This window comes from Oncorhynchus mykiss, chromosome 19 (genome assembly GCF_057628025.1).
Source record: "Oncorhynchus mykiss isolate SJ-2025 chromosome 19, ASM5762802v1, whole genome shotgun sequence".
Taxonomy (NCBI): domain Eukaryota; kingdom Metazoa; phylum Chordata; class Actinopteri; order Salmoniformes; family Salmonidae; genus Oncorhynchus; species Oncorhynchus mykiss.
The window spans coordinates 30,543,919-30,570,693 of record NC_143040.1 but is presented as its reverse complement, the minus strand read 5'-3'; the positions used below and the strand labels follow the sequence as shown (position 1 = coordinate 30,570,693).

General features: G+C 42.5%; 1 protein-coding gene across 1 annotated transcript; it reads right to left on the bottom strand.

The window, feature by feature from the left end:
• Nucleotides 1-3,772: 3,772 nt before the first annotated feature.
• Nucleotides 3,773-19,720, bottom strand: LOC110497502 (ATP-dependent RNA helicase DHX15). The gene is made up of 14 exons (XM_021573633.3): nucleotides 19,482-19,720; nucleotides 17,883-18,219; nucleotides 16,989-17,182; nucleotides 16,225-16,384; nucleotides 14,872-15,090; nucleotides 14,460-14,627; nucleotides 14,081-14,167; nucleotides 7,959-8,108; nucleotides 7,576-7,684; nucleotides 7,156-7,347; nucleotides 5,353-5,475; nucleotides 4,804-4,994; nucleotides 4,477-4,646; nucleotides 3,773-4,272 (listed from the first exon to the last, which is right to left on the bottom strand). Exons 1-14 carry the CDS (start codon nucleotides 19,541-19,543, stop codon nucleotides 4,155-4,157), a joined length of 2,280 nt encoding a protein of 759 aa, XP_021429308.1. The 5' UTR covers nucleotides 19,544-19,720; the 3' UTR covers nucleotides 3,773-4,154.
• Between the last annotated feature and the right edge of the window lie 7,055 nt (nucleotides 19,721-26,775).

Here is a 26,775-nt window from a genome sequence, read left to right as displayed (position 1 = left end):
CCTTATCTCACCTCATTTGCTCACATTGTATATAGACTTATTTTTCTACTGTATTATTGACTGTATGTTTGTTTTACTCCATGTGTAACTCTGTGTTGTTGTATGCGTCAAACTGCTTTGCTTTATCTTGGCCAGATCGCAATTGTAAATGAGAACTTGTTCTCAACTTGCCTACCCGGTTAAATAAAGGTTCAATTTAAAACTAAATATAGGTTAAGAACTTTTGTGAAAGAACACAGTTTGAAAGATATGGCAAATAGAAATCAAACCGGATGGACATCAGAAATAGATGGGAGAGGTTGAGGGTAGAGGAAGGACAGGAGTAAAAACAAACATAATAGAACTATTGTAAAATAGACTGTGACCATAAAATGTATACAGTATGTATAAGCTGGAAGTAAGAGGCCTAAGTGTTGTTGTTCACTAGTTTACTTCAATTAGGGGAGGGGTGGTAGGGTTAAAAAGTAATAAAGGAAAATATATATTTTTAAATATATGTATGTACATGTATTTATTTATATGTATGTATGTACATTGGCTTGCGACAGTATTCACCCTCCCTTGGCATTTTTCCCATTTTGTTGCCTTACAACCTGGAATTAAAATGGATTTTGGGGGGGTTGTATCATTTGATTTGCACAACATGCCTACCACTTTGAAGTTGCAAAATATTTTTTTATTGTGAAACAAACAAGAAATAAGACAAAAAAACAGAACTTTAGCATAACTCTTCACCGCCCCGAAGTCAACACTTTGTAGAGCCACCTTTTTCAGCAATTACAGTTGCAAGTCTCTTGGGGTATGTCTCTACAAGCTTGTCACATCTAGCCACTGGGATTTTTTCCCATTCTTCAAGGCAAAACTGCTCCAGCCCCTTCAAATTGGATGGGTTCTGCTGGTGTACAGCAATCTTTAAGTCATACCACAGATTCTCAATTGGATTGGGGTCTGGGCCAAGAAATTGAACCACTCAAGTGTTGCTTTAGCAGTATTCTTAGGGTCATTGTCCTGCTGGAAGGTGAACCTCTGTCCCAGTCTCAAATCTCTGGAAGACAAACACGTTTCCCTCAAGAATTTCCCTGTATTTAGAGCCATCCACCATTCCTTCAATTCTGACCAGTTTCCCAGTCCCTGCCAATTATTATTATTATTATTTTTTTTTTTCACCTTTATTTAACTAGGCAAGTCAGTTAAGAACAAATTCTTATTTACAATGACGGCCTAGGAAAAGGGACTCCCAATCACGGCCAGTTGTGATACAGCCTGGAATCGAACCAGGGTCTGTAGTGACACCTCTAGCACTGAGATGTAGTGCCATAGACCACTGCGTCACTTGGGAGCCAGTTCATCACCTCTAGCGTACCTACACCGTGGAAATACAATACTGCATTGTGCCTGTTCCCAGTGGAAAGAGAACCCCCCAATGGTTTTTAAAAAGGCTCCACACAGGCTATTATTTTTAAGGAAGCTCCTTTGATGTCTGCTCAAAAATTGTCAAAATGTATTTTAATAGTGTTGTGGCTAGTGTACTGTTTTATTGTGTAATCTGCTGGGGGGGGGGGGGGGGGTTAAACACTAGAGAGGATGCAAACAGGCTAAACAAAATCATCAAGAAGGCTGGATCTACCATCAGGACCAACCAGGACAAACTAGAGCCCATGCTGGAGAAGCGGATCCTCAAAAAGCTTAGAAGTATAGAGGCCAACACTAGCCACCCCCTCCACAGTAACTGGCTGGAACATCGCAGTGCGATGGCAGGCAGATTTATTTTACCCAAGGCTAAAACAGAATATTTATACAGATCCTTATTACCATATGCCATGAGGCTTTTTAACACAAACACCTAGTTTTTTTAAATATCCATTGATGATGTGCTACTTTTAATGTCTGTGTTTTATGGTGTATTTACTGGTAATTATGTATTGGCTGGTACAATTACATTTCCCCCCTGGGGGATTAATAAAGTACTATATCATCAGCTGCTGAAGCCCTATTGGGTTCATCACAGTGACGTCCACTGTAATGGACCTTCTCATGACAGTACAACGTTTCGTAATCCCAGACACTCAACAACGGGAAACGCTAGACAGAGAGCAGATGAGGGACACATAGCCATGGAAAAAGGTAGCGGCATATATGTTTTATTGGAAAAAATTACTTCTCCGCTAGTTGTAGGTTACTATTCAAGATACATTGAAATAGCAAAGACACCCATAACCACATCAATGGATTACAGTACATTTTTGCAAGTGGGCGTTGAGGTCCTGGTTAAAGAGAACACTCCCCAGTTCTCCGCAAGATCCATTTGCCGCAGAATGACTTCACACGTGATCAGTAGCCAATACCACACACAAAGCATCATTGAGGCCAAGAGGGCAGTGAAAAACAGTCAAGGGACTGTTGAAAAAGAACAAGGATCCGTACAGGGCTGTTAGCTTACAGGGTCACAGCACTGCATCATGGGACATTGCCTGCCGAGCTCCCTATTGCCTGTCTCGCCAGCTCAGCTCAAACCCTAATGGCCTAACTGGAAGGCCTTCGCTAAGAGGGTCAAACAGCTGAAACCAACAAACTGTAGACTTTAATCGGAGACACCAGGCTGCGAGAAGGTCAACGTGTGTGGATTACAACCTCAAAGACACGAGCACCAGTGCTGCAGAAAGCAGATGCACCACACTTCCATGTGGTGGACACAGGCTCAGCGGAGGAACTAGACACACCTCTGAGCCCTTCCAGACTCAGCCAACACAGAGGGGGAAGGAGAGAGAATGCTCAGAGCCACGTGAATAGAATATACTGTAGGGGGGGGGGGGGGGGGGGCCTATACCCAGCAAAAATAAAGACTATACAAGAGTTCAAACTGTAATTTCATGCTTTCATACAGTTTCTGGACATGAAGTAGCATTGTTAAACACTTGTTTTCAAATTGCATTGAAGTTATTTTTCAATGTTATAAATGTTGACTTCTTGTTCATCGGAGGGGGGAAGATGTAGTAGTTATAACATGCACAGACTAAACTAAGTAAACATGCCGAAGCTAGAACCTTTTTTTATACACAGGGAGCATCAATGTACAAGTTTAGGATTAAAATGTCATGTTCAGTAATGCTAATGTAAGGTATACTCAGGAGTGAAATTTAGGTGGTATGGTCCGGTGTCCCGGCGGAATAAATAGTGGGGGTACACCATACCAGTAAAATATAAGCCTATCACAATAATTAAAACAAAATGTTGAGAAAACTATAGTCAATTGCGACATTATTTAACATTACCGCATGTCAGCTGCATGAAAATGAGCAAATCTATTTCAAAACGTGCGATAAACTCTCCCAATTGCATGGTGGTTCTACGAGAACACTGAAGTGTTACCAAAGGAGATATGGAGACATGTGGCCCAGACAGAGAAGTGGACGCATCAATTCATGCTGTAAGTGTAGTGAGCCTAATGACAAATCACTGAATATCAATGCACGTTAATGTTTTACTAACAGATGCCAATTTCCATTCATCAAATTGCGGGTGCACAGTGCACTGTTTGGATGGTGGTTATTATTATTATTATTATTATTATTATTATTATTATTATTATTATTATTATTATTATTATTATTATTTAGTGAGTGGACAAAGGTATACGGGTAGCCAACAGGAGAGTCTTCTGAAGTGATCCACTTTCACCCCTGGGTATACATAATGTTATTTACAGGTTATTCATTTATAGTTAACAAACAAATATTTTAGACAATCAAAGACATTGTCAACGACCATGAGCTATTTATTATTCATTATTTTATTCAAGTCGAAGCTCCTTTATTGAAGAAACAAGGACAACCTAGGCAAGTACACTTTTTTTCTCAGGGTTCACAATTTCCTAGAGGAACATCAACAATATCCACATGAATGCTCATGCTTAACATGTTAACTGTATTCCTTTTGAAAATCTCTAATCAGAATAGTCTAATATTTCACCATTGATATCAATTTCATAAATGCTTACAGTTATACACATTGCTATTGAATGGACAGAAAAACAACAAAAAGTTAGAAAAATCATATCTTGAATCGAGAGAAACATTAAGATAGGATACAAACTTTAAAGTATGAATTGTGCCAAGCTCTTTCAAGGATGTCTTCCTCTCTCCAGTCGCTGTTAATCAGTACTGGGAATACTCCTTGGTCTGGAGTTTGGCAACAATTCGCTCCAACTGCCTCTTGGCTTCACACTGTGGGAAGTTGCCCATTTCGTAGTACTGAGGAGCAACCTTCACCAGCCTGGGGAGACGAGATCAATTACATCAAAGTCGCATAATACAATCAAAATATCCAATAAAAGCATTAATTAAAAGCCTAAGTGTTAACGAGTAAGTCATAAGACATGAGTATTGAAACTTTGACGCTTATCAAAAACCCTTGTTATTCGCTAATCGTTTTGTTTGTGTGGACATTTGAGTTAAGACTTCATGACCACAAACGTACCATTCCGGTTTGATATCCGAGCAGGTGCGAATGTAGTTCTTGGTGGTGAGGACAAACTCATTGTAGAGCACCCACTCTGGCTTGTGGTCCAGGACGGTAGACGGGTGTAGCTGGACCACCTGGTTGTCCTTGACTGTGAGGTAATGGCCCGTGCGCTCCAAATGAGCCACCTAAGCAAACAAGAAAATATTATATCATTTCAGAAAACACGCACACAATGTGAGATAAATCGCATTTGTTCACTTAACGATGAATATCAGGGTTAGGCTCAATTCCATTTCAATTCAGAGAGTTAATTGAAATGGAACCTGCCCTGCACAGACTGACCTGCATGAAAAAGCCTGTGACGAGCGCTCGGCGGATGTTGATGTAGTAGTCTCTGCTGGTGAATTCGGTGCTGCGCCGGGGCAGGTTGAAGCGGTCCATGATCCGGGACAGCTGCGAGCGCACGTTGTCGGCCGACATCAGCGAACGGTAGTTCACAAAGTTGTCGTAGCACCACTGTGTAGACTCGTGGTCTGAGAAACGACAACACCGATCAACCAAAGTTACAGGCAACGGCAAGTAAGCCTCATGTTTCACAAAGTGACTTAAAGGGACATTGCACTTAAAAATCACAATTCAAAAGTGAGCCTTCTGTTGAGAAGTCCATGGCCATATCCGATTACCCATATTTGCGCCATGTTATTTCCAGATTTGTGGTGCTTATCTTTAGACTTTTATTCATTAGGGTTGGTCAACACAACCCATGGCGTAGGATGTGGACTCACTTTTGAGGTCTGAAACATATGACAAACCTTGATTTTGGAGTCTAATCTGTCCCCTTGATTTTTTTTAACCCTATTAAAATAAAATGTTTGTGGCACCCATGCTTACTTTGTTTGAAGGCGTGGTAGACGTTGAGGAGCGTCAGGTGGTCTCCGTCAATGTGGGCGAACCGCATCTTGGACTCGTCCGCCGCCTTCTTAGCCTCGGTGGGGCGGACGAAACACTGCGGGACTAGACAAGGTTGGTATGGGCCCCAACACAGACGCCCATAGGGATAAGTCAAGCATTCACAGAACAGAGGAACAAGGCCTATTGTAGCTAGACAACTTCACAGAGAGCATAGGGGGGCAGGACCAAGTGGTGTGTTTATGAGGGGGGGGGGGGGGGGGGGGCTCTTCCGACTGCATGATGACTGGCTACTAGCTTGTCAAGGGGGTCAACACCTAACCACATCTGCAAAACAAAAGAGGTTTCACACACCTGCAGAGCGTTAAAAGAGCATTGAATTTGAGAACAGTGTACTGTATATATAAAACATTCAAGAGAATCCAAGTCCATTTCACATTCAAGTCAATGGCTACATAAAACTGCCTTGACATTATAAAAGGGAAATAGATGTCCTTATATGATGTCACTACCGACATACAGATTTACGTGGAAGAGGAACATCAATACGTCCAAATTGGGAGTTTTTGAATCATTGTTCATACATGTTTAAAATGTGTATTTGACATTCAAAGTCGTCATTTCACATTCACAGACCAAATTCAACAGGAATTTCAGGAAACATTACAAGAATCAAAAAATGTATGGCCTTTGTATTGAACTGGGATTTCTATGAATCTCCTAAATTGATATTGAATTGATCACAACCAAATCACAAATATGTATGAGTAAAGCACGAGGGGGAATGCCAATTTGAAATACTGTGAAAAGTCCAAACAATGAACATTCTATATGACAAAAACAGAAATCTTGCCATATTGAACGCAAATAGTTTCCCCCCCAGTAGTAAAACCAAAACCAACACTGGCCAAGAAAGCTTAAATATAGCCTAATCAACCACCCACATGCAGATAACAAATAATCCTGTAAAATGTGAAACCTCACTTAAAACAAAAATAAAAACCAGGCCTTGATGAAAAATTATTTTGACGAGTAAGAGCATGACAACATCTTGACGATAAAAAATAACATTGCATCGTGTACTGCCGGTGCAATTGGGCCAATAATACATCAAAGAGACACCATTAAAGCAGCCATAGACAAACCACTAAACAAATGCAAAGAGGCAATGTTTTAGACCCATCTGAGAACACAACATTGAGGTGGCTGCCCTGCACAATTGCACTAAGGATAAACACTCCCAGATTTCAAGCAGTTGGAAGAAACCTAGTCAACTTTTCAATTTGATACGGAATACAATTGGTTTTCAGTTAACTTTCCCCATCAACCATTAAATTGCTAATGGTCATTATCAATCAAGGATCTAACCAGTAAGCCATCCAAATCCTTTGTGTAGACCCCAAAAAGAGTGTATTTTTCCCTGGGGACCGCTAAGGCAGAAGTTTCCCACCATTGGCTTTTTGTCATCTCAAATTTTGATTTGAGAAATACTCCTTAACTTGATCCCTCCATATAAATCAAATAATTTCTAGCATCTTTGCTAACTAGACCTGCAAGCCCCCTTAACTGGGGGCCACATCTTTACTTTTCAACAAAAAAAAGAATTAACTCGTCTACCATTAGGAATTAACAAATATCATTAACAAAGCACTGAGGAGACGATAAATCTAGAGATCTCCATCTTGCATTAAATTGGAACCCACAGTGTTAAGAGGGTGTCAACTGGTGCCAAGGGAGGGCACTGGGCGACTTTGGATGCCAGCCATCCCGGCCCTGGGCCATTACCTGACAGCATGGCGGTGATGGAGAGGATCTCGTTGGAGCAGTTGAACTCGCAGCTGGCGATCACCATCTTGGCCAGCTGGGGGTCCAATGGGAACTCTGCCATCATGGAGCCCAGCTCTGTCAGGTCGCCGTCGTCGTTGAGCGCCGCCAAGTAGTTGAGCAGCTCCAGCGCCCGCATCAGGGTCTCCGGGGCTTGAGAGCACAAGGGAGGAAGCAAGAGGAGCAAGTGATCAGTACCGCATGTCACTTTTACTTTTCTGTCTGTTAAACAATCAATCAACAAATTATATTTTATGATAACCTGGTTGGTCAAGAGGTAAATCAAGAAAGAAGGCTGCCAGTCAGTTTCAATAGAAACAGTTTCAAACTAAAGTAGCACTTCCAACAGGCAGGTATTCCAGCCAACACTTGGCTCCCCACCTGGTGGGTCCATGAAGTCAAAGTGCACCAGGTCATCGATACCCAGCTTCTTCAACTGCAACACGACAGAACCCAAGTTGGACCGGAGAATCTCGGGATACGTGTTGTCCTGTAGTGGAATGAAAAACAGTCAGATCTGTAGAACATGAAGCCATTCTACTGGTATCATATCATCCGTTGTGTAACATGTGTTTAACAAGAGCTGAGCGTATTGGCCAAAACAGGCTTCTGTAAAATGCCCAGCACCACACGATACTTTAGACTATAAACATTTCCTTAATAAATCCATTGTCCTCAACATTACCCATAAGATAACAATTTATTCAATAGTCCATTCAACCATGTACTTTGCTCCAACATTTCTACAATCCAGGACAGTTCACCTGCATCTCGGTCTTGTAGGCTTTCTCAGTGTATAGACGGAAAGTCTTCCCTGGCCGTGTCCTGCCAGCGCGGCCCGCCCTCTGTTGCGCCGAGGCTTTGCTGATTGCCGTGACCAGGAGAGACTCCACCCTGATACGAGGGTTGTACACCTGTGGGTTACAGAGTAGACAACATTCTCACTCAAGTCTTATTTTATTCAAATTGGTGGATGTGGATTCCACGTTGGTTAATGTTAACTCAAAATGACAACTAGGTTCCAGTTTAACAACGTTTACTTCACCGTATGACCACAGTACATAGTCACCATCACACTGAAGCCAGGTCCATCTCCAGTGAGACTACTGCGCAGGCGTACTAATAACAGTGATAGGACCGTAATAACAGAAATATAGGGACACCGTTAAGCTCATGTTTTAAATCTCCCACCTTTTAAATCTCCCAAAAAAGTCATAAGTAGTATTTAAGTTCCCCATTACAAATGGATTGTTTGACAAAGTTTTTATTTTTATTATGCAAGCTGCCACTTTCCATTACAGAGTGCCTTTAGGAACACAAGACCGGATGCTCCCTTTTTAGTTAGACAGTCAGCAAGCAGTTCCTTTGTGGCAGACCGGGAAAACAGCTTTGAGGTGTGGAATCACAGTTCGCTCTTAGCTTCAGGCGGAGGTCAGATGTGAATGTCCCTTGACAGCTGTTTCCCTGCAAAAATGCAGATTTGATGTCTATGGAATGAAGTTTCCATTTTTTCTGGCAGATCACTGTCAGCAGCAATCTGAGTGACTGAGGCGCATGTCGTGAGTCTTTTGGGAGTTCTTTAGCAGCCAGCTCCTCAAAACCTCTAGCCACTAGACGTGCTTTAGGCACTATTCCATCTAAGGATTCCTTGATGAGACATATTTTTGGCCAATGTCTTTGACTTCCTCAAACACACCAATTACTGAGCTCATCTAGTTTAGCTGTCAAATGACACGTCCTTTGTTTCAAGTACATCATAATTGAAAGTCATTCTGTTTTTCTAAATTTTCTATTGGTTCAATTCTGAGATTATCTACAAGTGCCAGGTCAGCTGACCCTGTTGTACCAGAAAGTCCAGCATGTTCAGAGTACTCCCATTTTTGTACCAGTTCTGGTGTTTTCTGTTGGCTTTCCCTGCTCGTCTTATGACTGTTGCTGTGTGTGGAATACCACTTTCTCTGTCCATGTATTTAACAGTTTCCCCAGTTTTCAGATTGGAACAACCATGTTGTCTTAACACGTGGCTGTTGAATGTTTTCCTCATTTGAACACAACATTATTACCCGTGTCATGGTTGAAGGTCTCTGCTCCATTTCCTGTGTCAGTTTCAGTGTTCACATCATTGGATGTGACATCTGGTAGGTTTGGGTCTGTTAATGTGTCCTTTTTGTCATTTTCAGTAGGAGGCTGATTCTCAGCAACAGCCCCTCGAGCTTGTTGATCATTTACATTCTGCAATCTTGAGTGATGCACCCTGACGATTGTGCCTCACAAATATCGCCACACCATCTTGGCCAATGACTACTCCCGGTCCTTTCTACTCTTGACAGGCAACTCGTTTGTGGTACACTTTGTTTCCAGTCTCGTATTTCTCATCTGTGGGTCGAAGCTGTTTACAAAGAGCCCTACGAATTCTATCTGAACTCTGCTTCAGTGAATGCTTTTGTCGCTGCATGTGGTGCTGAAAAGGTGCTGTCCCACCCATGCACTCAAACTGGTCCCTTCTAGTGCTGGTGGCTTGTCAACCTGTACAGAGGGAAGATTCGGGTTTTGCCCCAACACTAGTTGTCATGGGCTGTAGCCATTAATATTGTGCATTTAGTTTTTTGCCATCAAAAGCCCAATCTAGGGCTGTTTTCCAGTCACATCCATTGTCTTGATTCACTTGCAGCATAATCTCTATGAGTGTCTGATTAGGTCTCTCCAGAAGTCCATTTCTCCATGGACTGTACACAGCAGTTGTCTTTACTTCCATGTTGAATTTCATTATTATTGAATTCTCCTCCATTGTCTGTACAATTTCTGGGGCGGGACATGCACACTTATCCAGGAATGAATGACGTGCTTGACGATTTCACTGGGTTTCTTTGTATTCACAATGCTTCCAGCACTGACGCGTGTGAAGTGGTCGATTATGTGAAGGTACCACACACTTGGTCCTAGCTCAAGTAGATCTACAGCCACCGTTTCATTGTACTTGGAAGCCATTGACAAACCAACAGCTGGTCTGGGCAGCATGTCTCACAACTGTTAACTATCTACCATTGAATGGAAATACTCTCATCAACATTATTCCCAGAACTGCCAAATCATTTTTGAAGTCTGTCAACTGTAGCATGTCCAAACTATTTGTGAAGGTTTAACAATACTTTGTGTTTTTCTCTGTGGTCATGTTCTCTGTGTCATTCAGAATCTCATTTTTACATGGACTCTGTGTGATGTCTTTGTCTAAAATGTTTACACAATAGTGGCCTGAGGTAGTAAGTTCAAGGGTCACTGGTTGTTTAAACATTACTGCCTTGTCATTTATGTCTAGTACAGCCCTTGCCTTCTTGAGGGAAGCTTTGCTTAATAATAAGGGGATATCTGCAGAGACCACCTCGGTTTCAATGTGACACTGGGGTCTGACCAATTTTTGCTGGTATCTTGACTCTTGGTAGAATGGACTCTTCCCATCTCCAAATTTGAAAGCTCCGTTGCTTGGTGTGTCAATCATATTTTGTACTTATTTCATATTATTTAGTCCACTGACATAGCGATTCAAGCCATTTTGCGCCACAAGCGGTGCGTGTACATGCAGTATCAAATCACAGCAGATCATAAGAATTCAACCTATAATGACCTCAGAAGCAGATTCATTTGAAAACAGTGTAATGTTACACTGCTCCATCTCTGTGTTTACATTTTCCTCTGTTAAGAATGAACTAGTTTAAACCTATGGAGGACAGTCTTTAATCCAATGGTAAGTGCTTTGACAAATAGCACATTTTGATCTCCTTCCATATTTGTCCAGTGTATTTGTGCCAGGCTATGGCGCCCTCTTCTGGTCGTCTTGAGAACGTGATATGTTGGCGCCTTTTCTCTGCTGCACGGTGTAATACGCCGCGTCACTCACTTACATTCCATCTGTTATTGGCCGGACAGACTTTAGTGCTGACTTCACTGACGCAAAAGCACTGTAGGCACAGTAAAGCCAACTGTTTCTCCCTACCACCCATACAGGCAGTATCTAGCAACTTGAAAGCTAACACTGCATCTGGGAGAACCATATCGTACTTGCGCATCCTATTGTACCTCTGTCTCTGGTAACAACTGTCAAAGTTTGAATATGCCTCGTTGTCACGGTCTTTCTCTTCTTTAGGAAACACAGAACCCAGTGCTCTGATCAAAGTTATCATACCGTCATCCTTGTTCAAATCCTCAACGGATATTTCCAGTGCGGTGTCTCTCGCTACAACCGCAAGTGCTTGCTTTTTCACGTCCAGATTAGAAGTTCATTTTCCCAACTTTAATGACCTCTTCTCGCCGAAGCATGGTGGCGCATTTGAACGTTAGTTATTAGCCCTCCTCTGCTACCAATGTTAACTCAAAAGGTTTCAGTTTAACAACGTTTACTGATCAATCGCTTTAAATTTCGAGGAACGATATTTCTTTAGCATGAATTGTCTTCAAAATATTTAAGTGCGATTTTTTTTCTGAAAGGATCATAAAAGGGCGATAAAGAACAGAAAACGTAAACAGAGTAGTGGTTGATATGTACTTTTAAAACAGTATTACCATTTCTAAAAAAAAAATTTTTAAAGATTGTGCTTTCGTGATCCGTATTAAGTTCAAATTGCACTCAGCGCCTTGAGCAGCGCCCTCCATTGACAGACTAGGGAGAGCAGAGTGCCGACCACTCTACTAAAGCCAAGGTTAGCGGAGTAAAAGTTTGAGGGAAACGCCACTCACCTTGATTCTTTCAGCGCTTGCCAGTCTTCCCTGCTACCACTTCAGTCATGGTGATCTGCCGCTGCTGTGGGAACTGTTCTAACATTCTCATATGCTTTGCTGATTTGAAGTGACTGTTGATTTTCGACTTTCTCGTGTTCCAGAACAACGTCGCATGGAGTGCAAAACAATTTCCCCCCACTTTCATGTAAAACATTTGGAAATTGTTTCGCATGGTCTTTAGCTGTTGTTTTTGTTGGCAAAAGAGATTGATCTATGTTCATTGTACTGCCTGCCTGCCAGCAACCTGCCATCAACTTCGCACGTGAAAACGCTGACAGGCCAGTTGGCTTGTGGTTGGATTGGACCATTTTCCACAGTAACAGTGCATTAATTGGTATTAATTACGAACCCCCCTTTCTTTGGACCATTTTATGCGCTAAGAGTGCGGGGATTGGTCCAAATTGCGAGCTCTCGCATAATATGCGCCAATTGCGAAATTCAATGCAAAAATCAACCAATAGCAGAATCCTGGAGGGACTGGATAATACAGAAAACTTGCCCAATATGGTTTGGGCCATGCTCTACAAACAGTTTGCTGAAATTGGACAGGTAGGTTATATGCTAAAGCCAGAATTTTTATTTGATAATTGGCAGCCAAGCAAACCGGTCATCATGTCACCAGCATTATTCAAATGATAGCATATCCTTGATATTTAGTGGAAATTTGCATACGTTAATCATAACTTCATAATGCGATCCAATTCATCCAAAAGGTGTTTGATGGAGTTGAGGTCAGGGCTCTGTGCAGGCCAGTCAAGTTCTTCCACACCAATCTCGACATACCATTTCTGTATGGACCTCGCTTTGTGCACGGGGGCATTGTCATGCTGAAACACGAAAGGGCCTTCCCCAAACCGTTTCCACAAAGATGAAAAAACGGAATTGTCTAGAATGTCAGTGTATATTGTAGTGTTTATATTTCCCTTCACTTGTACTAAGCGGCCTAGCCCGAACCATTAAAATAGCCCTAGACCATTATTCCTCCTCCACCAAACTTTACAGTTAGCACTATGCAGTCGGGCAGGTAGCGTTCTGGCCGTCGACAAACCCAGATTTGTCCGCCGGACTGCCAGATCGTGAAGCGTGATTCCAGAGAACACATTTCCACTGCTACAGAGTCCAATGGCAGCGAGCTTTACACCCCTCCAGCCGACACTTGGCATTGCGCATGGTGATCTTAGGCTTGTGAGCAGCTGCTCGTCCACGGTAACCCACTTAATGAAGCTCCCGACAAACAGTTCTGGACAAACAGTTCTTATGCTGACGTTGCTTCCAGAGGCAGTTTGGAACACGATCGTAAGTGTTGCAACAGAGTGTAACAGTATTGGTTCCGTCCCTCTCCTTTACCCATCACTCCACAAAAGCCGCAGCCCTTGCAGAGCAAGGGAAACAACTACTTGAAGGTCTCAGAGCGAGTGACGTCACCGATTGAAACGCTATTAGCACTCGGCAGTCCCGTTGTCATTCCTAGACTTTTCCACTTCATAATAACAACACTTACAGTTGACCAGGGCAGCTCTAGCAGGGCAGACATTTTACGAACTGAGTTGTTGGAAAGCTATGACGGTGCCACGTTAAAAGTCAGTGAGCGCTTCAGTACGGGCCATTCTACTGCCAATGTTTGTCTATGGAGAGTGCATTGCTGTGTGCTCGATTTTAAACACGGGTGTGGCTGAATGGGGTGTCCACATACACTTCATGGCCAAAAGCATGATGTTTTTAAATCAATATTTGCACATAAAAGTATTTCCACTGCAATTGTTTTGAAATCTATTTCAGTAAAAAAAAAGATCCCATCTTGTCTTGCGTATTTTGTTTTGTTGACATTGGGAAACTTTACTGATTCTGTTTCTCATTCTGTTTCTCGGAGGTCTGTCATGAGTTGTTTGAAGCGTCAGGTAATTAATCCGCATTGAATGGTTGGATGAAAACCTGGTTACTACTATCATTTTTCTATCTGCATTGTGCTTAGATTGTGGACTACAGAAAGTTCAAGTGTTACTTATTGAAAAAAGTACAAGTTTTTAGTACTGGTGCCAGGTATTCCCTCTGGGTTTGAGGGAATACGAGGTAAGGTAAAACAATTATAGAGGGAGAGGAGTAAGCAGCCTACCTTTTGCTTGGCAAAACCGGGATCAATCACAAACACCACTCCGTCAATGGTAAGGGATGTCTCAGCAATGTTTGTAGAAACCACAACCTAGGGAACATGCATTGGGGTTAGCACTAGCAGACAACTGAAATACTTTCTATACAAACTTACATCATAAGCCATTGGAAATCTTTGGTGATAAATGAGCACCAATGTATGGAATCTGGGTTGTATTCAGTAGGGCACCCCATACCAAAACATTTTGAAACGAAAAACTAAAATCTGTGTTCTGATTGTACAAGTTCAGGAAGTACCTTCCCATTTCACTGTTTCAAAACTTTTTCTTCCTACTGAACACAACCCTGTTTTTATAGTCCGGGCATGTTCTGCTGGTCAGTACCTTTCTTCCTATCGCACCGCTGGGCTTCCTGGGGGGTGCGGCCTCAAAGATTCTTTGTTGCTGCTGGGGAGGCAGTGTGGAATATAGTGGAATGACTTTGATGTCTCCGACTTCAGGTCCCAAGTCGTCGATCTCCCGTTTGATCCGTTTACAGGCCTCGTCAATTTCCTGATAGTTCAGAGTCAGACAATATTCATGTTGAGCAGCAGACAGGTACCCTGAAAGTTAAACCTCCCCCAACCATTCAACTTATATTCAGGTGACAACCTTGGTGTTGTCAGCATCACACTTCAACACTGAACTGAACCGTCTTGACTGCATTTGAGAAGGGGTAGAGATATAGCCCTTGACTAGTGTCCAGTGAACCAACTCAAACTATCTGGATTGCATTTGAGAAGGGGTGGAAGTATACCTCTTGTCCAGTGAGGAAGAGCAGACAGTCCCCCTCCTCTTCCTCACACATGTGGATCTGAACGACCGTGCGGATGGCGGCTTCCAGGTAGTCCCGCTCCGGCTCAGGGGTGTAGAAGATCTCCACGGGGTGTGTGCGTCCGGGAATAGTCAGCAGTGGACAGCTGTCAAAGTACACTTGGAACTTCCCGGCGTCTAACGTAGCGCTCATCACAATCACCTGGCAAAAAACATATTCTTGTTAATGCTTTGTGGTTAAGAATTGTTGCAATGCCACTTTGTGTACAATAGTGAAATCATGACTATGGGACCCAAAGAGGGACACATCTACATTTGAATAGGGATCTAAGATGGATGAGCAAATAACTAGGCTAAATGACATTGGGACTAACTAAGGTAAGTGAAAAGCAATCCAAAAACATAACCCTTAAAGAGCGAATGCCTTTAAAAAGCAAATAAACCCCTTTGAAAATAGCCTGTGACATCGATATGAGTCAGAAACAGTTATTCTAGTGTTGTCTAAAACAGTTTGGATAATCCGTGCATCAATGGGTAAACGAAGGTTGGGTTTTGATTTGACAATGTCCCTTTGCCCACTAACATGGGGTGAATAGCTGTGGTGATTGCTCTTGATCCAATAGTATAGACAGTGAGACAGACATACCCAACAGCTCTGATGTTGTTTACATAGAACACGGTGTAAATTTTTTTAATTGACAATTACAGCACAAACACCTTAGTTAGATGTAAAATTGCACAACTGAAGGATCCTCTGCAAAAAAAGACAATGAATGAACAGATTTCTTGAGTTACGGTATCTTAGAGTCATTCTGGGGATTTTGCGGATATTAAATAGGCTTCAGTGTCTATAGTGTCTCATAGGCGACAAACATTAACCAAAACGCAGAATCTGTCAGGAAACACCAAGACAGAAATCTCATTTTTTCTAATGAGCAACAGAAAAACACATGTGCCAATCCTCATATTCAGTGGCTCTTTAAGGCCTTTTTGTACATTCATGGGGACTGGGCTACACCAGGGGTTATTTTTGGACTTGGAAATAGTTAGCGGTAAAGCAACATTTATAATTCACATGTGATATTTTATGTTCAATACCATTTTAACTGCATCCAAACACAAGCAAATTTAGATTAAACTAATGAATCAAATTAATCTCCAGAATTGACTAAATGCAAATGATAAAGATATCAACCTTGGTATATGCCCTCTTTCTCATTTGTCTTTCCTTAATTCCCCACCGCTTTCTCAAAACACAGAAGATTCAAATCAAGGACATGAGGAATCGATGAAAGACTTGAGAGACACCCCCCCCCCCCGGACTCAGAGGCTGTACCTTGAGGTCTGACCTCTGTCGGACCACCTCCTTCAGGACTCCCATTAGGATGTCTGTGGCCAGAGTTCTCTCGTGGGCCTCATCCAGGATGATCACGCCATACCGCTCCAGCAGGGGGTCGTTCATGGCTTCCCGAAGCAACATACCGTCTGTCATATACCTTAAAAGGGGAAAGGATACACATGGTTTGAAACATAGCAGATGCTGACCTAGTGATGGCTTGAACTCCAAAATCTGTGTTCATTGATCTTACGCCTCCTCAAAATGAATACATAAACAAACAACCTTTGCTCCCTTTTAGTCTGCAGCTGTAACACTATACCAAATACTTTTTGACCACAGTAGTCTAAAATAACTTCATTCTTATTAAAGCATGTCCAAAGAAATTTGACTGAAGCTGTGTGTGTTGAATTGAATTAACTGGCTATAACCCAAATGCTTGGATCGTGTATTGTGGGGGTATTCAATTACAGTTCTGAAGGGCCAAAATGCTGCGTTTTTGTTTTACCTATGTTGTGTCCAGTAGGCACAAAACAGGAGAAAACTCTTGAACTGAGTGAAACGGCAATTGGTACCATCTGAAGTTCTCCAATAACAAATGCTCATTTTCTAATTCCGTTGAATAACGTCTTGCAGCGCTTTGCTACAGGTGTGCCCTAAAAATGATGATCCTGGTAGTAGGCGAGAATGAAAACCGGAGTGTTTAGGCCTGGAATTGAATAACCCTGATGTAGCCTCTACTAACCAGACAAGCAGTTGCTTACTTCAGTATGGTCTTGGCGGAGCTGCAGTCCTCAAATCGTATGGAGTATCCCACCTCTTGGCCCAGCATGACGTCCATCTCGTCGGCCACCCTCTGGGCCACGCTCATGGCTGCCACCCTCCTGGGCTGGGTACAGGCCACTGCCTTTTTGGGGCCACCCAAGCCCTTCACCATGTCCACACACCACTGGGGGATCTGAGGAGGGGAAAGGGAGGGCATGTTATGGATGGTTCTGTCTGCTGAAACAACAAACATATTCCAAGGTGCATTGGTTTGGAGGGGATGGGGAGAATTGACTGGAATGCCAAATTACAAATCACCCCTATACGCTACCTCTTCTGTGTTTGCAGATCTGAGGGAACAAAGTAGGTGTAAACACAGTGATGTAATCACTTGGCCTTCAATGGCATGTGGAGGGAGGGGGGGTATTGCTTACTGTACACCTATCTGATTCCATCAGAAAACAAACAGAGGGAACAGGAGATCAAACTAAAAGTCAACCCAAACTGCGTTTTCAGTTTCAAGCGTGAAGATTTGCCAATGCAAAAATGCAAACTAAGCACTTTTGCAAAGTAGAAACACAGAAAAATTTAAGGCTGGGGTTGACATTAAGGGTTTCCCTATTTCCCAGGACAGGTGACCTGAGCAGTCACGCCAGTTTCCCCAATGTGCAGAAGATAGTTTTTTAACCGATAACCAAAATGCTAAGAATTCTAGTAGTTTAGTCTTTCTGATTCCTCCCATGTGTAGGTGAAAATAACTTCATATTTTCAGGGGCAAGTGATCGTAATCTTTCGGCCAACCCCCCAAAAATACTCCTGTCTTACCCAATGGGCAAGAGCCTTTTAGCTCTTAATGTCAATCCCTGTTTAAGGACCTTCAAACAGAACTGTACCTGTGTGGTTTTCCCGGAACCCGTCTCTCCGACAAGCACGAAGCTCTGGTGGCGTGCCAGGATGTCGTTGAAGCGCTCCTTGTACTCCCACACAGGCAGCTGCAGCCTCTTCTTCAGGATCTCATAGTAGCGCGGCGTGTGGGGCAGGTTTGTGAATGGGTTGATCTGCTGCTGCATGGCTGTCTGCTTGAGAGGCAGCATGCCTCCCCCGGCCATCATGGTGTTGGGGGGCTGGACAGAGGGCTTCACATCCCTATCTCGGTCCCGGTCCCGATCTCTGTCGCGGTCCCTGTCTTTAGAGCGTTCGTCACGGTCCCTGTCGCGATCTCGGTCTTTCCTAAAAAAAAATATGAATATACATAAGTCAACGATTGTATATTACTTGAAATAAAGTACACTTTAATGTAGTGGGACATTTACAACATGTGCATAATGACAAAAACAAATTCAGTCATATTTCAGGTTATGTCTATAAGAACTATTACTCAAGAATCAGTGGATTTATATTATTCATTGACCATTCTACAGCAGGACATTAGAAATCCAAATATTTAAGTGTTTCTCCTGGTCACCAAAATACTATTGTATGTAGATTAAGTGATAATGCAAGTTTGATGCAATATTAGAAAACGCAAGTGTTTGTTATTTGGCTATATTGCAGCTGAGAGGCTAGTTCCTGAAATTGAGATAGGCTGGCCAATTAATTGGCAAATAAAACCCAACTCCATGATTAAACCGAAACTCAACCCCTCTGAATCAGAGAAGTGCAGGGGGCTGCCACATTGGGCACCTGTTGTTGTGGGTGATTAATTGCCTTGCTCAAGGGCAGAACGGCAGATTTTCACCTTGTCGGTTCAGGGATTCAAACTGGCAACCATTCGTTTTACCTGCCACCCAGCTCGTGTACATAAACGGAGTTGAGCGGGGACGTGGGCTGACTGGAGCTCCAATGACAATGTGTCGCATATTTCTATTTAACTCGACAAGTCAAAGTCAGTTAAGAACAAATTCTTATTTACAATGACGACCTACTCAAGCCAAACCCTTAACCGCTGGGACAATTGTGCGCCGCCCTATAGGACTCCCAATCACAGCCGGTTGTGATACAGACTGGAATCGAACCAGTGTCTGTAGTGGCGCCTCTAGCATTGAAATTGGGTGCCTTAGACCGCTGCGCCACTTGGGAGCCCAATTAAGGGCTATTTTTGGGGTACCATGGTTTTTTATAAAAACTCGATTTTATATAACGTCGGAGCTCCAGTCCGCCCACTCAACTTCCTTGATGTAAAGACATCGTCGAATCGAGTTAACGTTACTTAGCTAGCCAGTTTACTCTGTATAACGTCAGCGCTAGGCCGCAGAACATCAACACGTGTCTTATCAACATGACTACACGAGCGTCACAAGCTGATTAACATAGGAAGCTCGCGGATATGTAGCTAATCGTTCATCATCGCCACAAAGTAGTCAGCTAATAAATGATAACTAGCAAGAAGAAACATTAGCCGGTTGATAGCTAGCTAAACAAAACAAGCTAGCCGTTCGCTAGCAGCAACTTGCTACCCGAAAGAGAGTAGATGCATGAAACGAGAAGCTTACCCATCAGATCTCTTTTTATTTGAGTAGTCATCGCCTAAATCTAAACGGTGTCTTTTAGACATGATGAATAAACATAGATTAAAAAAATAAGGGTATATTTAGCTACTTTCCTTACAACCGGCTAGCTACGGTGATCCGCGCGAGGAAGCAAATTCGGGTAACCCGGAAGCAGTTTGTTTTAGCTCGCTGGTTATGGTTCTGCTGAGGGTAAATCCACAGATAGATGACACAAATATTTCACTGGATGTATAAATGTGAGACATCCGGTTGGCGTTTCCTCTCACTACCATATTTGGTAGTGAGAGGAATCCCAATAGCCGGCAGTGGGAGAAGATTGAGCTAAATGGATTTTGGCTGACATTCTGCAAATTTTCTCATAAATTAAACATTTGATCTCCATACAGTTTTCTGTTTCCAAAACTATAATCTAGAACAATCAGAGTTAGTTAATCTCATACAGATGTTACTTTAATAAGAGAATACAGATCCTGGAAAATAAGCTGTCAATATCACAACAAAAAAACAGGCAAATGCAAAGTAGGCATGCTGCAAGACTAAAAGCCACCAAAACCAAGTACATCATCATCTTATAGATTGGAAAAACAAAAATGGAGTACATAATTGACAAAAACCTTAACAGTCTCTGGCAAAAACTGGCATTGAGTAAGGACTAAGAGTCCTCTTACTTAGATCTAGTACCTTTGATTGCATCATGGAAGGCCATGTCGAGCGCGCCTACCCCCTCATACAAAAAATGATAAGGAAATGCACTATGTGTAGAATGCGAGCACAGCTTAGAAAAATACATGGTGAAGTTAACGAACCAAAAACCATAGCACAACGAAAACAGAAGTGTTTCACTGGATAGTACTTTTCTTTTGGTGCCTGCAATCTCAACGCTGTGCGTTACAGGGAAGACATCTTCCTCCCTCATGTGGTACCCTTCCTGCAGGTGTAACGGATGTGAAACGGCTAGCTAGTCAGCGGTGGTGTACGCTAAATAGCGTTTCAATCGGTGACGTCACTTGCTCTGAGACCTTGAAGTAGTTGTTCCCCTTGCTCTGCAAGGGCCGCGGCTTTTGTGGAGCGATGGATAACGATGCTTCGAGGGTGACTGTTGTTGATGTGTGCAGAGGGTCCCTGGATCGCGCCCGGGTATGGGCGAGGGGACGGTCTAAAGTTATACTGTTACACAGGCTCATCCTGACATAGCCCTCCAGCATGTCAATGCCACCAGCCATACTGCTCATTCTTTGCGTGATTTCCTGCAAGACAGGAATGTCAGTGTTCTGCCATGGCCAGCGAAAAGCCCGGATCTTAATCCCATTGAGCACGTCTGGGACCTGTTGGATTGGAGGGTGAGGGCTAGGGCTATTCCCCCCAGAAATATCCGGGAACTTGCAGGTGCCTTGGTGGAAGAGTAGGGTAACATCTCACAGCAAGAACTGGCAAATCTGGTGCAGTCCATGAGGAGGAGATGCACTGCAGTACTTAATGCAGCTGGTGGCCACACCAGATACTGACTGTTACTTTTGATTCCCCCTTTGTTCAGGGACACATTATTCTACTTCTGTTAGTCACATGTCTGTAGAACTTGTTCAGTTTATGTTTCAGTTGTTGAATCGTATGTTCATACAAATATTTACACATGTTAAGTTTGCTGAAATTAAACGCAGCTGACAGTGAGAGGATATTTCTTTTTTGCTGAGTTTTATATACACTACCATTCAAAACTTTGGGGTCACTTAGAAATGTCCTTGTTTTTGAAAGAAATCCTTTTTTGTCAATTAAAACAACATAAAATTGATCAGAAATACAGTTTAGACATTGTTAATGTTGAAAAGGACTATTGTAGCTGGAAACGGCAGATGTTTTATGGAATATCTACATAGGCGTACACAGGCCCATTATCAGCAACCATCACTCCTGTGTTCCAATAGCACGTTGTGTTAGCTAATCCAAGTTTAGCATTTTAAAAGGCTAATTGATCATTTGAAAACCCTTTTGCAAATATGTTAGCACAGCTGAAAACTGTTGTCCTGATTAAAAAAGCAATAAAACTGTCCTTCTTTAGATTAGTTGAGCATCTGGAGCATCAGCATTTGTGGGTTCTATTACAGGCTCAAAATGGCCAGAAACAAAGCACTTTTTTCTGAAACTCATCAGTCTATTCTTGTTCTGAGAAATTTCCAAAAAACTGAAGATCTCGTACAACGCTGTGTACTACTCCCTTCACAGAACAGCTCAAACCAGAATACAAAGAGGAGTGGGAGGCCCCGGTGCACAATTGAGCAAGAGAACAAGTACATTAGAGTGTCTAGTTTGAGAAACAGACGCCGCACAAGTCCTCAACTGGAAGTACCATTAAATAGTACCCACATTTCCACAAACTTCAATGTTACCTTTCAAATGGTACCAAGAATATGCATATCCTTGCTACAGGCATAGATTTGGATATGTCATTTTAGGCGAAAATTGAAAAAAGGATCCGTCCCTTTTTTTCAATTTGTGGAATTTGTTTTCAATTTGTGGAAATGTGAAAGGAATGCAGGAGAATATAACACAATAGATCTGGTAAAAGATCATACAAAGAACAAAAACGTTTTTTTTTAAATATTTTTTTGTATCATCATCTTTGAAATGCAAGAGAAAGACCATAATGTATTATTCCAGCCCAGGTGCAATTTAGATGTTTGCCAGTAGATGGCAGGTTAATGGATAGAGGGCAGGTCGGGGAGAAATTACCCCTTTCTCCACAATAAGAGCAGAGGCCCAGATTCCTCCTTCTCCTACGCCTTGGGCAAATGTGCAGAGCCCACCTCCATCGGCTCTGGCCACGTAGCAGGTGTAGCCATGGGCTCCGGATTTCACGCAGGTCTTCGACAGGACGGCAGGAGGTTGTCCAAACAAATCACATCGCTGATGAGCTGATTGAGTGACAGGTTGTCATCACGGCAGGCTTGCTCCATCTGTACCTCCTCCTGCAGTCCGCTGCGGAACACGGTAACCAGAGCTGACTCGTTTCATCCGGTGGAGGCCTCGATCGTCCAGAACTCCAAAGCGAACTCCGACCAAAGCGAACTAGGACTCGACCTCGGGTCCGCCTGTTTCCCAGAACGCAGCACCCCAGTCCAGGGCCCGTCTGGTCAGTGCCGAGATGGCAACCCTGTCTCTCCTGGAGGCAGCCTCGGCGTAGCTAGTGAGGTACAGGTCACAGTGCAGAAAGAAGCCCTTGCATCTCGCTGGTGCGCCGTCAAAGGGACAGGGGTATTCCGCGGACCGGCTCAGGTGGGACGGAGGTTGGTAGTGGTGTGGGGACTGGTGCCGGAACCGGTGCTGGAGACTGGAGGGACTGCACATTCTCCTCCAAACGCAGAATGGTTGCCAGCACACTGTCCATGGCACTGCCGAGTCTGGAGAGACAGTCACTCTTGATGCTGGACAGTCTCTACGATGGTCGACAGCTCAGTCTTTCCTGCTGTCTCCATTTAGTAGGTTGGTTATTCTGTCACGCTGTAAAATGATAGGAGACAAGCGCAGGAATACGTAATACGGGCTTTTATTCTCTCCACCCAAACAAAAGAGCGAGGTGTAAACCTCTCAATAATACACGGGACGAGACCCGTAAAACAAGTACACAATAACACGTAGCATGGAAGCCCATACAACAGCACAGGTGCTCACACGACCAACGGACATGCTAACAATAACCGACAAGGACAATGGGGAACAGAGGGCACATATATACACATACTAATCCGTGACAACACCATAGAGACAAACTCAGTCAAGCCCCTACACCTCTCCCTCATGTTATCAAAGCTAGAGGGAAAGGAGGCGGGTGTCAAGATTTTAAATATACCCTATGAGTAACAGGAGCTGTTGTGCTCCCACATGCAGAATTTGGCCGTGTTCGAGAGCATCAAAACCGTGATGTATCATGGGTAAATTGTGACTGACTGATCTACAAATAATAATGAGTTGTTAGTTATGATGTAAGGTGATTTGTAGATCAGTCAGTCGGCAGTTGCATGCACTGGCGTCTGCCTTCCTTTTGCTTTCCCCCTTCACAGAACTGACCAGACAGTATAGGTGAAACCAAAGCAATATGGCGGAAACTAGGTGGTGCTATTGCATAACACCCACCTAGCTGTATCAAGGTTGTGATGACAAGTGAACGAGAGCAGAGGGGAGTGGGCATAGTTTGGAATGGAATGAGGCCTGTTTCTATAACCCCATGCCCCTCAGTTTGATGTCAAGTTAGAGGCACCAGGGGGACAGTCATTCCTTGTTACGAGGCTGTGCCTGTGCCTCATCTGCATATCCTGTTTACTTTCATTTATTGTGGTGTCATGACGTAACCTGGGGGGAGGATCATAGCCCCCTCCCCCTCTCTCGCCACAGTTTTATGACTTTACGACAGGTCATAAATACCTGGTAGAAACTGCCATGCAGTATTTAGGGAGAACGACAACAAATTCCTTATTTTGTTCAAAACTCCTATATCCTCAAAATGGGAGAACTAAACAATATTTATATTTTTGAGAATGTGGGAATGGTCCGGGGACACTTAAGGGACAGTTATGACAAGTGTGTTTCATTTGGTGATCTCATGGAGGACAGGAAACACACATAACTGTATCACTTAAAGTGTACATTTCCCAGCTGTCAGGTTTACATCTAAATATTGTGAAACGTATGTGATTAAAAATTAAACTATTTGTGAAAAGATGTAATGTGATGTTAACCTTCTAAATGAGAGTATGGGTTTTCATATAAAGTTAACCAAATCAATGGCCATGCCCACATGAGCATAGACATTAAATCGGCGTCATGGAACCTCCCTTTTCTACTCCAGAGTATAAGATCCCCCGTGACCAAATTTACATTTCATGCCAAAGAGACCCATGGTAAGCCGGGTTTCTCGATTGGTTAAGAACTCAGAAAAAGCTGGGACATCGTCCCCACGTTGGAATGGCTACAATTCTATACAGCTGTAGTTTTGGCTACACGGCTGGAAATGGTTAAACTCTGAGACTATTGATCACTAAGAGCAAGGAGTCTGCAGATAGAAATGACGTAAATCTAGAGTGAGAAAACAGACAACCGCTGAAGCATCTATTCTGTGACAACATTTCCAAATGGTACTCTGAAGTATCCATTCTAACCACCAACAATCACGAAAGACATTGTGACTTCTGAGAAAGTTAACTAGAGACTCTGATGAACTCTACAAGACGATCGAGTGTTTAACGGAGAGACAACAATGACATACAGGCGTAAATATGTACATTGCAATTTATTCTCGAATGAGCGGCCGTTCATGTGCAAAGGATTAGCATTCAATGAATATCATTATAGACTGTGTGTAGTGAATCCATTTTGTCTTTCCCCACCCCTTTCCTTTGTTTATCAAGCCGTCATATTGGCTTAGCCCACTAGGGACTTTTCTATCATTGTTAGTAACCAATATCTACTGTTTGTTTGTTCTGTAATTCTGTGTGATTATTTAGTTAGTTAGTAAATGAATAATTAAGCCAATTTGTATATCGCTGATTCATGATTTTGGCTAGGGTTTGTGCAGATATCCAAGGGTTTGCGACGTTCAGTAATGCACATTGAGGTAATAATAATAATTCATTCATAGAACACTAATTGATCAGATATAAAAAAAGTATAACTTTGTAATCTCAGCGTTTTCCGTGGTGCCCCGACTTCCTAATTAATCAATGTTTACATGATTAGTTTAATGTAATAATTAAACCTAGAGAACTGATTTGATATAAATAAGTCTTCACATTTAATGATAGTCACAGACACGACAGTGGTTTCGGAAAAATAAGAGGTGTGTGTGTGTGTGTGTTCACAAATTCTTAACAGGGCATTCTTAGCATCTTTATAAGCACTACATAAATGCCTCAGAAATCTTGTTTTGGAAAACAGCTGAGGGATGGGGCTGTAGAAATGCAGCCACTCTCAATTTCATAGACAGGGCTATGGATGCAAGCATCGACCATCCTGAGATCCAAATGATAGTTTCATCCTTTTAAAAAAAAAGTTAAACAGTACTTGATTGCAATTAGGCCTACATTGTTTACAAACAATGGTGTAAAACAAGCTTACATAATAGGGTAGACAGTTGAACTAAAGTCATGAGACATTTATAAGCTGTATTCTTCAAGAATCAATGGCTATATAACATTAATTAAAAAGCATCATTAATGTCTTATTTCTCCATTAGGCCTACTGATTCATTACTGAGCTCTGGGCACCAGTCAATGATTGAAAAGTCAGAGGAAGACAGATCAACAAAGGAGCTACAACAGTAAAGCATCCATTCAGAAATCGTGCCAGTGAACATCAATGTTTTATATTTGAATAATGGTTATTCTGCAGAAATGTGTGTTTGATGTCCACTGTCCCAGATAATGTTTTTTGTCCATACATACTGTATAAGATGAGAAAAACATATACCATTGTTGACGCATTGGATTTGGGTGAGTCTCAGTCCTTGCAGTGAGTTCCACGATAGAACCTATCGGACAACCTTCCTGGTTCTCTCTATTAAGAGTTTGCAGCTGTTGGAAATCGTGGGTGGAGCATTGATAACATTCAGCTGTCAAAAAATATTTTAAGTCCAATGTATTTGCAGCTACCACATAAGGCCGGTTTGGTTTGGGGCCAACTGATCTATTTCATGCTCCTTTCCAATCAATCATATTGTCTGAAAATAAGAGCAGAAAGATATTGAACTATTCGGGAGTGGTATTTATCAAGCAGCATGTAGCTGTTTCGGCTTCTAGTAGCCTAGCAATTATGTTAATTTGTTAGAGACATTGATGCTATGCATTTCTGATTTAAATCAGCTACCTTGCCCATGAATTAACAAATGCACATCTTCCCTTTCTTTAGAAAATCTTTCCTTCCGAAATGTATTTATTTATTTATTAGGTATTTATTTAGAAAGTATAGAACGAAAGAAAGAAAGATCTGGATAGAAGTTTTCGCTGTTTTCTAGGAAAATGAGCTGTTGTTCTAGGAAAGGTGACGCACATTCCATGTCCTTAACTGCATTTCGGAAGCTACAGTAGCTGATGCGACAATTCTCTTGAAAATACGAGGCAGCTAGCGTTGAACCACTTTAACATACTTCTAAAATAGTTTTTTAATTAGGAGTTAAATTAGGACCTAATATTGTTCCAAAAGAGTACTATGCAGTCATCGAGTGCCTGTGCTGTGCGGCACTGAGGTTTAGTCCCGTGCACGGCTGATAAAAATAGGCGTCTTCCATTCC

What these genes read in the sequence shown, in the direction of transcription:
- LOC110497502 (XM_021573633.3), bottom strand. Translation starts at nt 19,543, where the DNA reads ATGTCTAAAAGACACCGTTTAGATTTAGGCGATGACTACTCAAATAAA. An exon ending in CCTACAAGACCGAGATGCAG is followed by an intron (nt 7,685 to 7,958) that starts GTGAACTGTCCT and finishes ATTCCACTACAG; the next exon opens with GACAACACGTATCCCGAGAT. An exon ending in TCACAGGCTTTTTCATGCAG is followed by an intron (nt 4,647 to 4,803) that starts GTCAGTCTGTGC and finishes TTGTTTGCTTAG; the next exon opens with GTGGCTCATTTGGAGCGCAC.